Consider the following 16,324-nt stretch of genomic DNA (forward strand, 5'->3'; position numbering starts at 1 on the left):
GCTCACAACAGTGCATACACAGACACCACCACAGTAACTTCACCCCCCCACCCCCCCCCCCCGCACAGGCACATGCCACCACCTTCACACACCTCCCCTCCTCACAGCATCTCTGTGACCAACCAGACTCCGGCCTCATCCCCCGCAGGGACTTCTTCACCGGCTCCTCCTGACTGCACTGTGCCGCTGGGAGAGCTTATGGGAGATGCTGAGCGCAGACTCTGGCCTCATCCCCAGCAGGGACTTCTTCACTGGCTCCTCCTGACTGCACTGTGCCGCTGGGAAAGCCTGCGTGAGATCCCCCCCCCCCAAACAGCCACACTTGGGCGACCCCCCAAAACCCGCCACACTTGGGAGACCCCTCGACCCCCCTGAGCGCAGACTCACCGCAGGGACTTCATCCCCAGCTTCTCCAGACTGCACCGCTGGGAGAGCCTGCATGAGATGCCTGTGGGAGATTTGCCCCCCAGCCCAAACCGTAAAACAGACACACACACACAACCCCCCCCCCCCCCCTCTCTCTCTCTCTCTCCCTCTCTCTCACTTACCACTTTCACACTACTTCTGCTGGCATGCGCTATTATACATTGTGCTGCAGGGTCCTCTGACCTGAAGAAAACTTTTGCAAATAAATGGAAAATAAAAACTTTTAAAAACAAAGCGCAGTCACACACAGACGCAATCACACATACACACACACACAGTCACACACACGCAGTCACACACAAGCAGTCACACACACAAGCAGTCACACACACACATGCAGTCACGCACACACACAGTCACACACACTTGCAGTCACACATGCAGTCACACACACACGCAGTCACACACGCAGTCACACACGCAGTAACACATAGACGCAGTCACACACGCAGTCACACACGCAGTCACACACACACACACACACACAGACACACATACAAGGAATTCACATTTAGTATAAATATAGAAGTGCAAATAGCTAAAACAGGATGTGTGCCGAGCACGCGGGCTCTAAGTCCAACTTCTTTGCTTTTTGTCACTGAAATTGTGTTTTGATTTTTAATTGAAAAATTCACCATTACAAATACAATTTCTGTGACAAAACACTGACAAAAGATGAAGAAGTTTCACTTCAAATGTGTGTGCTCGGCACACACACAATTTTTATATTTGCGGGCAGTTGAGATTTGTATGAAATATTAGTGCTGTAAGCGCCTTTAACAAAGTGCTTGGGAACGGTTATCAGTCTTATTAGCACTAGAGAGATTAACATGTTCAGATCCACAAAGCTCCGTTTAGTCACTTACCGTGAGCCTAACTTAACATCACGTTAACACAGTGAGTCGGGTTTTCTCCTGTAAACCACATTGCGTTAACGATAACGGACGTTAGTGATAGTGAGATGCAAATGGTATGCAAACATAACATTGCATATTCACAAAAGTCTGTTAAAGTTAATGCAGAGATTTAACATTGCAGGATGTTACTTAGGGTCATACCAAAACTTGGAATCACATCCAGACACTGATATAGGCGTTTGCAGGGTGTGGATGGGTTTAAACGCCAAAGCAAGGCATCATTTAATGAACAGCCTTATTTCCCTCTTCATTCCACGCTTTCTCCCCTTGTTTTAAAGACCTATTTCTGTGTCTGTATTGGAGTAATACTAAGACATGCTTATTGTCACATTATTGGAAGATAATGCAATTTCGCCTATCCTAATGCTATGTAGAATGCCCATTGTTTTTGCATAGAATTAGCTTTGAGGATACGTGCTAAATTCAGGAAACATAACGTGCGCTCCTGTTTTCGGTAACATCACGTTATGAGACCTGATTCAACAGAGATTTGTGGATCTATCCTTAAGCATGTGTTAGTTTTATTTCATTTGCAATGTTACACAATTCGTGTAATAATTTCTAATACCTCTATTTATAGACCCCGACTGATACCTGTTGCTGAGGTGGGGGGCCGCGTCCTTTATGTCTAGATGATATGCCACACGTGGCTGCGGTCAGTGAATGGGAAGCAAACACAATGCGGGTGTGATATAATGGATTTTATAGACAGAATATAGATACTTGCGAACCTTGTGATCTTTAAGAATGGATTGCCACAGTCATATAACAGCATCACATACAGATGCAGCCACCAGTATCCGACCACTTACCTGGGAAAATACTGGGGCAGTCTCATAGTAAATGTTGCAACATTTCTGTGAGATTCTGCAGCCAGACTAATGGCCCATTGGATTAACACAGCGGGGGTCCCTGCAGTATGGGACCTTCTGGAACCCCCACTGTGTTAATCCGATGGGCCATTTGTCTGGCTGCAGAAATCTCACAGAAATGTTGCAGTTTACTGGGAGATTGCCCCAGATTTTCCAAGGCAAGTGGTCGGATACTGGTGGCTGCATCTCTAACACTACACTTATATGCTGTGCAGGTGTATGTTAGTGATGATATGGCCACCCAATCCTTGGTATCCAGGCCTATGTAATGGTGCTGGCACACCTTTGGAGCTCTTTAATGCAACAAAGGGTAGCAGGCCTGTACGTCACAAAATACTTCGCTACCACTGTAACTACAACCGTTGATGGTCCCCTCCAATGGCGATCGCTACTCAGTCCGGCTTCCCGGCGTTGATCTGCTGGGCCTCTCTGTATGCTGTACTTCTCTCCCTCCAATTAATGTCTGCTCTCTCTTACACAGACTGGCCCTGATTCACACTCAATCGAGCCTGAACTTATTCAGGCTTGTGCAGATCTGATCTCACTTGCCCAGCCAACTACTCTTAAAGGTTTCTCTCCCTTAAGTCCTGTCTCTTCCACAGCCTTAGTCATTGGCTGATCCTATGTCCATCATAAGTCACATGTCCATGGCACACTGGAGAGGAACCTGGCAGTGGGCAGTGGGCAGTGGGTTGCTTGCATTACAGAGGGGTTCCATGTTGTTTTGTTGTTAACAGAGTTTTTGAAAGTTCATGGTCAACATTTTCTTATGACTGCAAAAAAATTGAGTTATTAAAACTCTACATTGGTGTAAAATGTTTTTATGTAATTGTAAAAGAGGTAAAAACAGATCTTGTGATTGAGTTGCTCAGGAAGTCTCTTATAAAAAGGCTTTATTCAATAGTAATATAATGATACTTGCATAGAGTGATACTTGCTCTAGCTGTACATTACAGCATGGTTTTAGGAGGTATTTGGGGTACTTTCCCACCACCTGAACATGAACTTTTGCTTTAAACCTCAACTTAATAAATCCAAAAACCTTACAGTAGTTCCATTTACTTTAGTACAAACTCACGTATCAAGTTTTAGCTGAGTATTTTATGCAGACTCTTATTTCTGAATTCACGGCTTTACAATTCTTCCTTCAAATCACTTTTACAAAGAACTATATCTGTTGGATTAACTTCAAAGGCATTCAATTAAGTGGAGGAAGCCATCCCCAAGTAAGTCAAGGAGATTTGAAGCTCACAAGTCCTATTGGTTCTATAAGGTAAACAGATCCCTGAGAGCAGCACACACTAATCTTGCCCCTATGATCCTGTCTTGGATCTTTTGGACTCAGATCTGAGTTGCAAAGGAGATAAGAACTCAGGTTTGCCTCTGACTAAAGTACATTATTTAAGAGACCAGTCAACTGAAAAATTCTACTAACATTAAGTAACTCGGCTCTTTAACATGTCATAAAATGGAACAAGGGTTTTTTAAACCGCAGTCCATTTTGCAGCTAATGAGATTAACATGAAGGAAAAACTACCCATGCAGACTAAGATAAACATCAGAACAATGTTGTAGTCATAGCCCATTTAATTAGAGTAGTTGGAGTGTTTCTCTCACCCCCCCTAATATAATATGTAGTTTTATTTGTAATAGCGATAACAACACATTTTAAATATGAGGTACCATTATATGTGTTGCGTTATAAGGAGTAACTGGAAGTTTTCATGTCTGGCACACATTTGTCTGATATGAAATGCTTTTTTTGCTTTCAAATTGACGCCTAAACACACAGGAATGTAATCATAATGTTTATCTCAGTGTCACATTTTAGCTACTTTTGAGAGGTGGCTTGTCAAGCATATTGTTAAGAGGAAATTAAGTGACATTCTCATTATAATTAATGTGTCAATGTATCATAATGTAGCAAATTCAGAGTCCGTCCTGGAGTTTAAATCCATGACAAATCTGACATGGTGTAAACGCCTCTAATTAATGATTTACATCAAATGTACAACACATGTTTTTTTTCTTTTGACAAAGACACAAGCAGTGTCTTTGTGCTGTGATTATTAACACACTTTATCAGGATTTCTCTACCTTATCTCCACTGTGTTAAGAATTTTTTTTAATCATAAGGACTATAAAAGGTGAATGAGGCTTAAGGTGCATGACGTTTAGCAGCTTTTAATAAATAAAGGCCATATCACCTGATTCTCAACTGTAGCAGTGCTAACAATGAACGTTCAGGTTAGAGCACTAACATCTCTCTGAGGATGTTTGTGATGTGGGTTACATTATCTGACTTTGGGATGTTTACCTTGTGTCCATGACACATACCTACATTTTAATTTCATTTGTTTAATTGCTTTGCATTTGTGTACACACAGAGAATAAAATTGAGGATGTGAAATGGTAGTTATGGTAGATTCCTTCTTCAGGACTCCGAGACAATTTCTTTTTAATGTTTATATATTAAAGCACAGACATTTTAGGTAATAAAATGAGGAGGGTGCATGTTTATGAGATAAGTGACTTTTGCACATGTCACTGTGTGATCAGCAAGTGCTTGTACAGCCAGTCACCCCTCCTTATCTTCATTGGCTCTCTCATAAGGATAAAAGTAAAGAAAACACTTGATTGACAAACACTTCCCCAGTCAGAATCCTCTAAAAAACGTAACTGGATGACTATGTGGGATTGTACCTTTTACAGTTTTCAAAATGTTGTCCCCGATATTTGGTCAAAACCATTTTGGTTTTCATTGCCCCCTTCCAGAAGTCTTGTAAATAACATAAAAGTTCACAATGTAAAAATTAATCACTATTAAATGCTACAAACTTCAGGCTGTTTATCCAAAATTGCTATCAATTGCGGTTCTCTTGCTTTACATTTTCCACGTGTGCATATACAGGTGCGCCGTCGAGAATTCTAAAACTTGCCTTGGAAAATCTATCATCAACAAGACCCAGGTGCATGCTGGGTACATGCGGCAACATTTCAGTGTCATTTCTGCAGAAAGACTAATGGCCCATCGGATTAACACAGCAGGGGTCCCTGGCAGTCCCATTCAGTTTGGTGCTTTTATGAATCAATAAACACTTTTTCTCATTACTTTTGTGGTCAGTGCAGGTACATTTGTATACCTCACTATACATATACTGTACAACTTTATTAACTACTCGATTTTACCTGGCATGACTCTAGCCTGTGAGGGAATTCATTCGCTAAGTGTGTGGCCATTTCTCTTTACTTTATTCCAATATATATATATATATATATATATATATATATATATATATATATATATATATATATTCATATATATATATATATTCATATATATACACACACATGCACATACTATGTTTACACTCATATCAGAACAGCCTGTGCACGCATCCTGTACATTCTAGGGTAATATGTCACCGCCAATCTTTTTCATGTGCATTCTCTAACAACACAGCAGAGGTTTCTTTAGTACCTCGGTTAAATAGATAAAGTTTCACGGCTTTCCAACCAACCTTAACATCGTTAATCTCATTTGTCCTTCCTTATCTAGCCACACACATATAATGTAACTCTTCACTTTTGTAAATGGGCATCTTGTTTTATGTTCTCTTCACTGGATTAAATAAAGTACACAGGATAAAGGGCTGCACCGGAGATTTTCCTATGCTTTCGTTTTACTTTGTGTTATTGATAGTCGGGAAGGTCTGATTCAACTTTGAATGCGGAGGAATAATGTTAATAAGAAATGTAAAAAATGTTGGTCCACATTTGAATGACTAATACAGCTTGCTCAAAACCGGATTTCATTTATGGTACCAGTTTAACACCCCTTCACTGCCAAGGGTTCTACTCATTGATCTCCAATGCAGTTCTTCTGTGTGTAAAGGGGTTTGTGCCGGGGGTGGGCAACTCTAGTCCTCAAGAGCCACCAACTGGTCAGGTTTTCAGGATATATCTGCGTCAGCACAGGCGACTCAATGATTGAGTGACCTGTGCTGAAGCAGGGATATCCTGAAAACCTGACCTGTTGGTGGCCGTTGAGGACTGTAGTTGCCCACCCCAGCGTTAGTGTAACAACAGTGCACGATGAGAGTACCATTTTGATAACATGTTTTTTTTCAGTGGACTTGGACTGGAATTTGTGTATTTTTTTGTTACTGATTACATTATTACGACCCTCATTGTCAACAGTCACTGCCTCTTCTGTCTCTTTCTTGCCTATACACTAGAAAGGAGGAGTAGATGCTCCTTTGTCAAGGAGTGGCAAAGGCGGCTGCGACAGCCGAAACGTTGGAGTATTCGTTGGCTTCAATAAATATTTGGACTTATGAAATCCGTGGAGCCTCTACTCCTCCTTTTTAGTGTATCCTGTACCTGTATTGCAGCGGGCCTTCCCTCATCGAGTTAGAGAGCACCAGTATCAGTATTTTTCATATTTTGATTATTGGTGTGCAACATTTTCCCTATTACATTCTGTCTTGCGTATACCATCCCTGAGAACTACCAAGGAGGTCTTCTGCACTTCCAGCCACAGTAGAACATTTTTGCAGCTATTCGTGTCAGGCAGAACAGGTCTTCTGGAAAGTATTGATTCTAAAAGCTTGTCTAAGATATATTTAGGTAATCGGAAAGAAAAAGGTTTAACTTAGTATTTAAATGCCTACTCATTATTATACATTTGCACCAGAGCAAATCTTAAACGATATGTAGGGGTCCACGTTAAAACAGACATGAAGCAAAAGGTGATACTGTGTGCTCATTTGCATGTAATTTCCCAGAATCCTTGGTTCCAGTGGAAGCACTATATGTTAAGAGATAATGGTGACCGCAGTCATCACGTCACCCGGCAGGTTCGCCCTCATTGGCTGAATCGCCGGGGGCGTGGCCTAGTGGTCCGTCGCTAGGTCTCATCTCAATTTTCCAGTCTCCTGGAAAAACGCACTGCGCGACGCGGCGGCCCCCCCTCGCAGCGGGCTCGGCCCCATTGAGGGGCGGCTCTTGTCCCGGCGGGCGCTGCAGTAGCCAGCGGGGACCAAGCCTTACTAATTCTAGCCACGGATATGTCGACATCACATTGCACATATATCCTTTAAAGGATTTTTTTTGCAGGATGAGAACCAGGCGCTCCCTCTGAGCCAAAAATCACGATTTCTTCCCTGCAGAGGCCCTGGCTCCCAAGAGACTTCCCGGTGAAGTTAACGGGTTTAAATGTCACTCAGGGGAAACAAAATGACTGCAAAATCTCAGACCAATCAGAAACTGCAGCATCAGCTATGTCTTCCTATTGGATAGCCACTTAAATCCCCTTTAAAAAACAAAAAGTAATATTGATTTTAATGTAGGCAAATTCACATTATTTATTGATTTTGCGGTTGATTTGCAACGTCGTTCGTGAAATTTGTTAGATCTGCAGCTTTTGAAATTGTACTGCTCACTCATAACAACAACCACGAATTAAGAAATATGTAACTAATGGCATGTCATGAGTTTTGCTACTTTAAGGAACTTTTCAGTTACATCTGAACTTAGAGAAGATCAAGAGTGCCTGTTAAACGGTATACACAAATGATGGCAATGAAGTGAAATCATGATATCAACACATGTGCACCCAGCATTTAAACTACTTAAAAAAATGTAAAGTAAAAAATATGCTAATAGTCCAAAATAGGTTCACTCACGAGTAATTAAAAAACATGCATCAGGCTAATGTGAACATGCTATAAACGCAGTTTCGTAATATGTTTTCATTGCCCATGGAAAGGCTTGAGAAAGACTCTAATTGAAGAGTTCAATTCTCGAATATCATGTGTTTTGACCTGTGACTTTTAAAACCATGGATCTCCTTACTTAATCTTGCCAATGTATACCTGATAATGTGCCTTTGCTATCAGGTCACTCTGAAGCATGGAAGGCATGTCACAGAGCGCAGTTTGGCAAGTTGTCTAGACTTAGAAATGTAGGAGGAATGGCACAATTAAATATTACCTTTCCTTTTTAAACTATAATACGTATGGTCAGCAATACAACACAAAAGGGCCTATTTATCAATGTCTCCGGCTGCAAACTAGGGCAAATGTGGAGCAAAGAATATCCAAAATGCAAAACGGAGCCAAGAACACCAAACGATTGGAAAATTCCCAATGTAGCAAAAAAAGGTCATTTAATGACTAAAGAGTCAGAGTTGCATCCAATGTTTCGGTGCACATGCATTTTCATCAGGCAAAGAGCAAAGAATATCACCAGATTTATCACAGAATATCAATCCCTATAAATAAAATTATAATAATTTCTTTGATTAATCCGTTTTGCAGCTGGGAGACTGATAAATAGAGCCCCAAGTATTTCCATGAATTAGTAAAATATATAATTGTAATGGATTATAATGCATTACTAGTTAAGAGAGATTTTACAGTTGTCAAATGTGTATCAAAATATTTTGCTGATTTTAAGTGGTCATGCTATCCTAAAGTTTATGCATAGTCAACGGTATGAACATGATTCCACCAAGATATGTAAAATTGATGCGGATTGATCAAACAGTTAAAAAAAAAATGCCATAAGTTTTTCAGCCCAAAATATTCTGTATCAAATCACATTTTGAAAATGCATGATAATCCTTTTTAAATATTCATTAAAAGCTACAGATAAGTCAAAACTTTATAACATATAATTTTAATCACTGTCTGAAACTGGAATTGATCTTATTGATTTAGGAAGCTAGAATTGTTTTGCCCCCCCTGGAAAAAAATGTAAAGGGCCCCCCCACATCCTAACGCCCATTTTCTCATCAGCCACCCTCTCTCCTAATCTCCCCCCTTCTTTCTATCAATCACACTCAATCCCCCCTCTTGCACACACTCATTCACCCCTCTCTCAAACAGTCAATCACCCCCCCTCACACACTCAATCACCGACCCTCATTTCACACTCATTCACCCACTTCCCCTCACACACTCAATCACACCCCCCCTTTCAAACTCAATCACCCCTCTCTCTCACACACACATTCCATCACCCCCTCTCTCTCACACACATATTCAATCACCCCTCTCTCATACACACACACATTCATTCACCTCTCTCTCACACACACACACACACACACACACACACACACACACACACACACACACACACACACACACACACACACACACACACACACACACACACACACACACACACACACACACACTCACCCCTCTCTCTCGATCACATACCCACACTCAATCACCCCCTCTCTCTCTCTCTCTCTCTTTCTCTCTCTCTCTCTCTCTCTCTCTCTCTCTCTCTCTCTCTCTCTCTCTCTCTCTCACTCTCTCTTTCTTACACAAACACTCAATCACCCACACACTCAATCACCCTCCCCCTCTCTATAACACACACATACACACACAGCTGGCTTCAAATATAGCAGGCTCGATTGACAGGGGAGAGAGCGGCATCTCGTCATTTCAGCGACATTGCAATGACACATTGTCACAGCGACGGCACGTCCCAGCATCATGTTGTCATGGCAACGAGCCGCCACAGCATTTCATTGTGGTGGCAACATGACACCGCTATGGCATATGATGTCGAGGCGCCACATTGTCATGGCAACATGATGCTGCGAGGTCGCAGAGATGAGGAGGTGGCATTGACGGCACCGCCATCAAGCAGGCACTGCGACACAGAAACACACACATTTGTACCTGTGTGGTGGGGGAAGCGTCTGTGAAGCTTGGACAACGCGGGCAAATGTGAGCCCAACGTACGGCGCCGATCAGAACACATGGGAGTGTGAGGTCCTGCAGCTGCCGGGCCCCCCGCATTGCATGGTTTTTAGCAGGGCGGTAGTTCAGCCACTGCTATTAACTGTTTAGAGAATAGGTATTAGAAGTAATGTTCCCACTGGATTTGGAAGTTAAGGCTGAATGTTTTATTTTTTTTATTGAAATATTTTGGCTAGACTTGGAGAGTACAACAGTATCAGCCTTTACACCCGTAAGTATCTTTGACATATTTGTTGAAGAACTATTATTGAAGGAGAGCCTGGACCACATTGTAACTTGTCACTTTATGCTAATAGAATATCCTGTATGCAGTCAGCTTTCTTGTGCCAATGGAGCCTGTTTTAATACAAGTCAAAGGTGTGATGGAAATGTAAATTGCCGGGATATCTCAGATGAAACCAACTGCAGTAAGTATAGTAGGAACTATTGATAAAAGACAAATATTAATAATTCCTTTAACTGTCTCATTACTATAGTATTTTAGTACATACTGTATGTATGTATGTATGTATGTTTAACTTTATTTATATAGTGCCCACAGCTGTAGTAAATGCTTTACAAGAGACAATACAACACAAGGAATTATAATACAATAAGTGCAACAAGCAAGATCAGACAGTAGGAAATGAAATCCCTGCCTTGGAGAGTTTACAATGTATATGGGAGAATTACAGAGACAGCAGGAGAGGGAATAAGTGCTATGGATGGCAGTGTTTGCCGCAATGGTTGGTAGGAGCGATTGTGGGTGTGGGACAGTAGCCAAGGGTCTAGGCGATTGAAACGCTTCATTGAAGAGGTGAGTTTTAAGGTTTGTCTTAAGGGTGGGGAGAAAAGGTGCTTAACGTATAGCGAGTGTGAGGGAGTTCCACAGGTGAGGGGCAGTGAGGGAAAATGGTTTAAGGTGAGAGAGAGCAGTAGAGGTAGGTATGGATAGAATGCAGGAGACAAGCGGGCACAGCGAGAGATCAAAGCTGATATGTAAGGAGGGGCAGATGAATGGAGAGCCTTGAAGGTGAAAGTGAAATTAATATTCTAGCAGCAGAATTTTGGAGAACGTTTAGAGGCTGGGGGGCCTGTTAGTAGTATGTTACAATAATCCAGACATGAGAGGATAATGGCATGCATTAAAGTTTTAGCTTGACAGAGGGAAGGGCGGATCTTGCAATATAATGGAGGAAGATGTGACAAGTTTTAGCTATGCTGCGAATGTGAATGGAAAAAGAAAGGAAGGAGTCAAATGTCACTCCTAGAGACTTGGCGACAGTATAGATGGTAGAACCATTTACGGTGATGGAAAAAGGGGTTATTGGTCCAGGTTTAGGGGGAATTATGAGGAGTTCAGTTGTAGCCATGTTAATTTTAAGGCGGCATAGTGCCATCCATGAGGATATAGCCAGGAGGCAATGTGAGACTTGGGACTGGATTGCAGTTGTGAGGGTAGTGGTGGATAGATATATCTACATATCATCTGAAAAAAGGCCAAACGAGTTGTTGAGGTCACTAGATCACTAGGTCATAGTGTTTAGAGAGAGAAAAGGAGAGGTCGCAGACCAGAGCCTGGAGGTACACCAATAAACAGATCAACAGAAGACATGTTAGCAACAGAGACAGAAAATGTGCGATGGGAGAGGTATGATGAGAATATTTCAATGAACAGTCTTATATAAGAATACTTGTATACATTATTTATCCCATGTGTCTACTCTGCGATAAGTACAATTTCACATGCTCCATGAGTATACTATACCGTTTCCATTTTCATAATATGGATATTATTCTTAAAGAATAAGCCTCAACCGGTAACCCAGAAAAGTTCTCAGATAGATAAAAGGGTTTGTTCAATGTTTAATATAGCTGATCCAGGGTTGGCCAATTCCGACACCAGCACCTCTTCCACAAGGTTGCTTCTTCTCCCTTGCCTTTCTTGAAGTTACAGTATAATGACTGTGGTGTGGTGCGATTGCTTGAGGATTGGTGTATTTTACAGACCTTGCAATGGGTTTCATCAATCAAATAGGCGAATAACTCAAGGGACAGTACGGAAAACAACAAGAAGTAGCACAAGTTGCTGCTCAAGTTTTTTCCAAGATGAATAGAATGTGCCAAAGAGAAGGAGTATTTGTAACTTTACAAACAAACATGGGAAGATTTTCCATAGTAAAGGCCATAAAGATCACTGATTCCAGTGATGTTTCACCAACCACTTCACCTTCAGGCTCATACTTGAAGTCACTGTTACAGTTCTAAGTAATGGAAGTCTTGGTTTAAACAATATAAAATATATTTATATATCTCTGTACTTTAGGTACGTTCACAGTTTAAGGAGGAGGTGGGATTCTAATCATATACTTTTCATGCAATGTTTTCCTAGCACAAAGATGTTTCAGTAATCAGTTCCATTGTGCGAATGGAGAATGCATCCCTCGAGACTTCATCTGCGACCACGATGATGACTGCGGTGATGGCAGTGATGAGAAAAATTGCAGTACGGACACTTTATACCTGACTTCTGTCTTATACATATGGCTTACATGCGTGTTGCAGCTTTGTAATGTTAGTTGATTTAAGCAGTGACAAAACGTGTTACATCTCTATCACATGCTGTACAAGGTTTTAATGAAAGTGAGTCTGCCTGTGCTTTTCACCCAAGAGAATGACTTAGCAAAAACAGCAGCGACCAATATAATTTGGAATGACAAAGTAAATAGCTGACTAGTTATGAAACAGCACTAATGTTAAGCATGGGAATACATGATTCTTTTCGGAGTTTAAGTGAACAGTTTCACTGTTGATGGTATAAACCAGCAATGCTTCATTTAGTCATATTTTAGTAATGCCTTGAATTCTTTTTTTTCCAGGTTACCCTACATGTAAGGGAGATTACTTTACTTGCCCTAGTGGGCGCTGTATACATCAGAGCTGGATTTGTGATGAAGATGATGACTGTGATGACAATGCTGATGAAATGGGATGTGGTAAGATCTCTATCATATAAAGTTTTCCCGTGACCAGTCTAATGAGAATAACAGGTGATTATGTAGCTTATTTTTAGAAATGTTTGTGATTCATTATGGCCTATATTCAATATGTTGCGAAGAATAAGGGACTATGGGGGAGATTCACTAACTGCGACCATGTATTAATTGTCAATGTCAGTGGAACCGTGATAACATCTAATGCAGGTTAGTAAATCCCAACATATCTCATATTGTTGTTAGCTTATAAAGATAAAAGAAATGTTCAGGGAAATTACACTATTTTCTTCAAGGTTTGGTTGGCCGCTAATTGTTTCATATTAGGATCATAGGAATCAACTTTTTTTCTTTTCTATTCATTGTTATTATTGTCATATTCATATGTACAACCTTTAAATACTGTATATTGAAAGAGACAGTCTTCCTAAATGTTGAACAGTGTATAATCCAGGTAATGATGTTTCATCCAAACATGTTTTGTCTCCACTAAGTGTTATTGAATGTTAGAAAACAATGATAAGCTTCAAAATGTGTGTCAGGGTCAAAATAGCATATCCCAAAGGCAAGTACTGTGCATAGAGGCACTGCCAGTAAGTATCACTAGAACTACACATAAGTATGGGGCAATCATAATATACAACACTACACTGTTCTTCAAGCTCACAGTGCAATGTCATTGGGGGAGAAAACATTATTATAAATCTGTGGTTATGGATACAGATGGGCGAATACACCCAAATCCGTTTCCCGGATTTTTTTCTCTCTAATTTTCAACCTCAAATCTGTTTTGCGGTGTAAAATCTGCCAACAGATCTAGTCAGTTTGAATCCGCACGGATTCATCAAAAAGCACCACTGGATATACGACCTGTGGACGGATTTGTAGAAACCAATCCGAGGATTCAGCAATCCGTTGGCAGATTCTTAAGAATCCGCAGAGTGGATTCTACAAATCCATCCATGGTTTACGGAATCCGCAGAGTGTATTAGTAGTAATAATAAAATATCTGCAAAACGTCTACCACCTTTTTTGAGATTGAATTCCGCAGACCAAAGGAACTGTAACGCATTGCACAGCACCCATCTGGCAGAGCAAGGGTTAAATACGGACCAGCGTTGGGTAGCAGCATATTTCTGACCAAGTCAGCAAGAAAGGGGTTAAACGATGGCCTTGCCGCCATTTACATAAAGTCTAGAACTGCTTTTTAATCTAAATTTGCAAACAACAAACTGCAAAAACAATGCTCTTCAGAAAGATTAATCCCGCCCCCGTCAAGGCCACGCCCACGCCCATCTGCCCCGTTTTGGCCACGCCCCCACGCCTGAGAACTCTGCCTGCAGACCGCAGATCGCGGTCTTGCGCTGTGTGCGCGCCGCCAGGTTGCCAGGCGCGCGTGCAGCAGCCTTCAGCGTGACCTTAGCCTTAGAAAATCACAATGGCTGCTTTCTGCAAAAAAATAAAAAAATAATAAAATGTTTTCAATTAAAATTTCTCCAACATTGGCAGTTACCTGACACACACAGGATATGACACACACACAGGATATGACACACACACAGGATATGACACACACAGGATATGACACACACAGGATATGACGCACACAGGATATGACACACACAATGCGCCAGCGCGCGCAAACACCACTGAAAAGGAATTGGCTGCACGTGAGAAGGGGCGGGGCTAATGCATTATTGCACCTGCTGTTGTGCGCCAGTGGGTTCAGTAATGCCTGCTGCACCTGTATGTTGTTTTTTATGAAAAAATAAAGACAAACAATAATATATTTTTGTGGCCTTGTAAGTGAAAATTAATCTTTAAATGAAGCATAAGAGATATCAATTTAAATACGGATAGATCGGTTGGCGAAGAAAAAGCCTGTGCAGCTATTTAGGTTTTACATGGCCCTATGGAAATCTCACTGAATAGAAACCTTTCATCTTTAAATGCAATCGCACTTGTCCAAATGTTACCCTTTGGAGACATTATACTGAAGTTATTATCTGTGTGTGTTTGTTTATCAGAAAGCGGTCACCGAGACTGTGCTCCCGGGGAATGGGCCTGTCCGACTTCTGGACAATGTATTCCAATAGATAACGTTTGTAACGGAGCTACAGACTGTCTCAGCAAAGAAGATGAAAGTAACTCAACTGCAGGCAGGAACTGCAGTAAGTGTACAGTATACTGTAATGTTTCCTGAGCGCATTTACCCAAGTCTTCTATTCGTAGGATCACAGTTTTAATGAACAATATCAACATGCTTTGTTTTTAATGCGGCTATTTGTGTATAATGCATGTACTTACAGAATTTGGCCTTTTCTGTTATAAATAGACTTGTACTGCTTTTTATAACACATTTTAATGATGGACAAATGTGTTTTGATAACTTTCCATTCTGTGATAATTTTTCTCGCGGGAAACTGCTCTGTAGCCCTTAATTTGCTAATATCCCCATCAAGTTAATGCAAAAATAGCTTGATATGTAAAATGTGAGTCACAGATTGGTAGCTGTTGATGAAGTATTTATTGTACATGTATTGTTCTGTAAGTGTCTATGTAAGAAATGGATCTGTGGATGTCACCTATAATATGTTTTTCAGCATTAGTATTTCTTTAGTCTAACATGTCATTTTGTTTTATCTAGGTATAAATGACTGCGCGTCTCTGAGTTGTCAGCATCGCTGTCATGCTTCACCATCAGGAGGTTTTTGTTATTGTCCCTTAGGATACGTAATCAGCAGCAATGACAGTCGGACGTGTATCGGTTAGTAGCAGAGATGCGTAATCTGTTCCCTCGCAAATTTAGATCAGATTAATATGCAAATATGTAAAAAAAAAAACAATTGCAGATTTTCTATACAAAGTTACAACATTGTAGTTCTTGTGGTTTACTAGGTCATATTCTGTGTGCAGGGAAATAAGGTCACTGTTACCACAAGAATGAAGCTGCTTATCTCTGGAATGCCTCCTAAGATTTGTATGCAAATATAATGTAACAAAATAACAAAGGGCTAGGCACGCCAAAAATTAGCACGACATGTCTTTTATTGGCCCAACGTTTCGGTTACCCTCTAGAGCCTTTATGAAGAGCTATTGATAAAGGCTCCAGAGGATAGCTGAGATGTTGGATCAATAAAGGAATTATTTGTGCACATTTTTGGTGTTCCTATCCCTTAGTTTTTTTTGCAAAGTATCTTCTGGGTACTCTCACAGTATCCCCTTCCCTATAAGTCTGGTTTATACCAGTTGTGCCCCAATCCCTTCACACTGGCAAATATAATGTAAGGAAGTTATTTTAACAAGAAAGTTCAATGATACTGACAAAACGAACTTCATTATCTTACACTTTC

General features: G+C 40.9%; 1 protein-coding gene across 1 annotated transcript in view; it reads left to right on the forward strand.

Moving 5' to 3' along the window:
* The window catches only part of LRP2 (LDL receptor related protein 2), a 169,007-nt gene that overhangs the window by 26,230 nt on the left and 126,453 nt on the right, over positions 1 to 16,324 (forward strand). The window contains 5 exon segments of the mRNA XM_075609138.1: positions 10,296 to 10,406; positions 12,371 to 12,484; positions 12,858 to 12,974; positions 14,999 to 15,142; positions 15,619 to 15,738. Of these exon segments, the coding sequence (XP_075465253.1) occupies positions 10,296 to 10,406; positions 12,371 to 12,484; positions 12,858 to 12,974; positions 14,999 to 15,142; positions 15,619 to 15,738 (606 nt within the window).

Source organism: Ascaphus truei, chromosome 7, assembly GCF_040206685.1.
Source record: "Ascaphus truei isolate aAscTru1 chromosome 7, aAscTru1.hap1, whole genome shotgun sequence".
In the NCBI taxonomy this organism is placed as follows: Eukaryota; Metazoa; Chordata; class Amphibia; order Anura; family Ascaphidae; genus Ascaphus; species Ascaphus truei.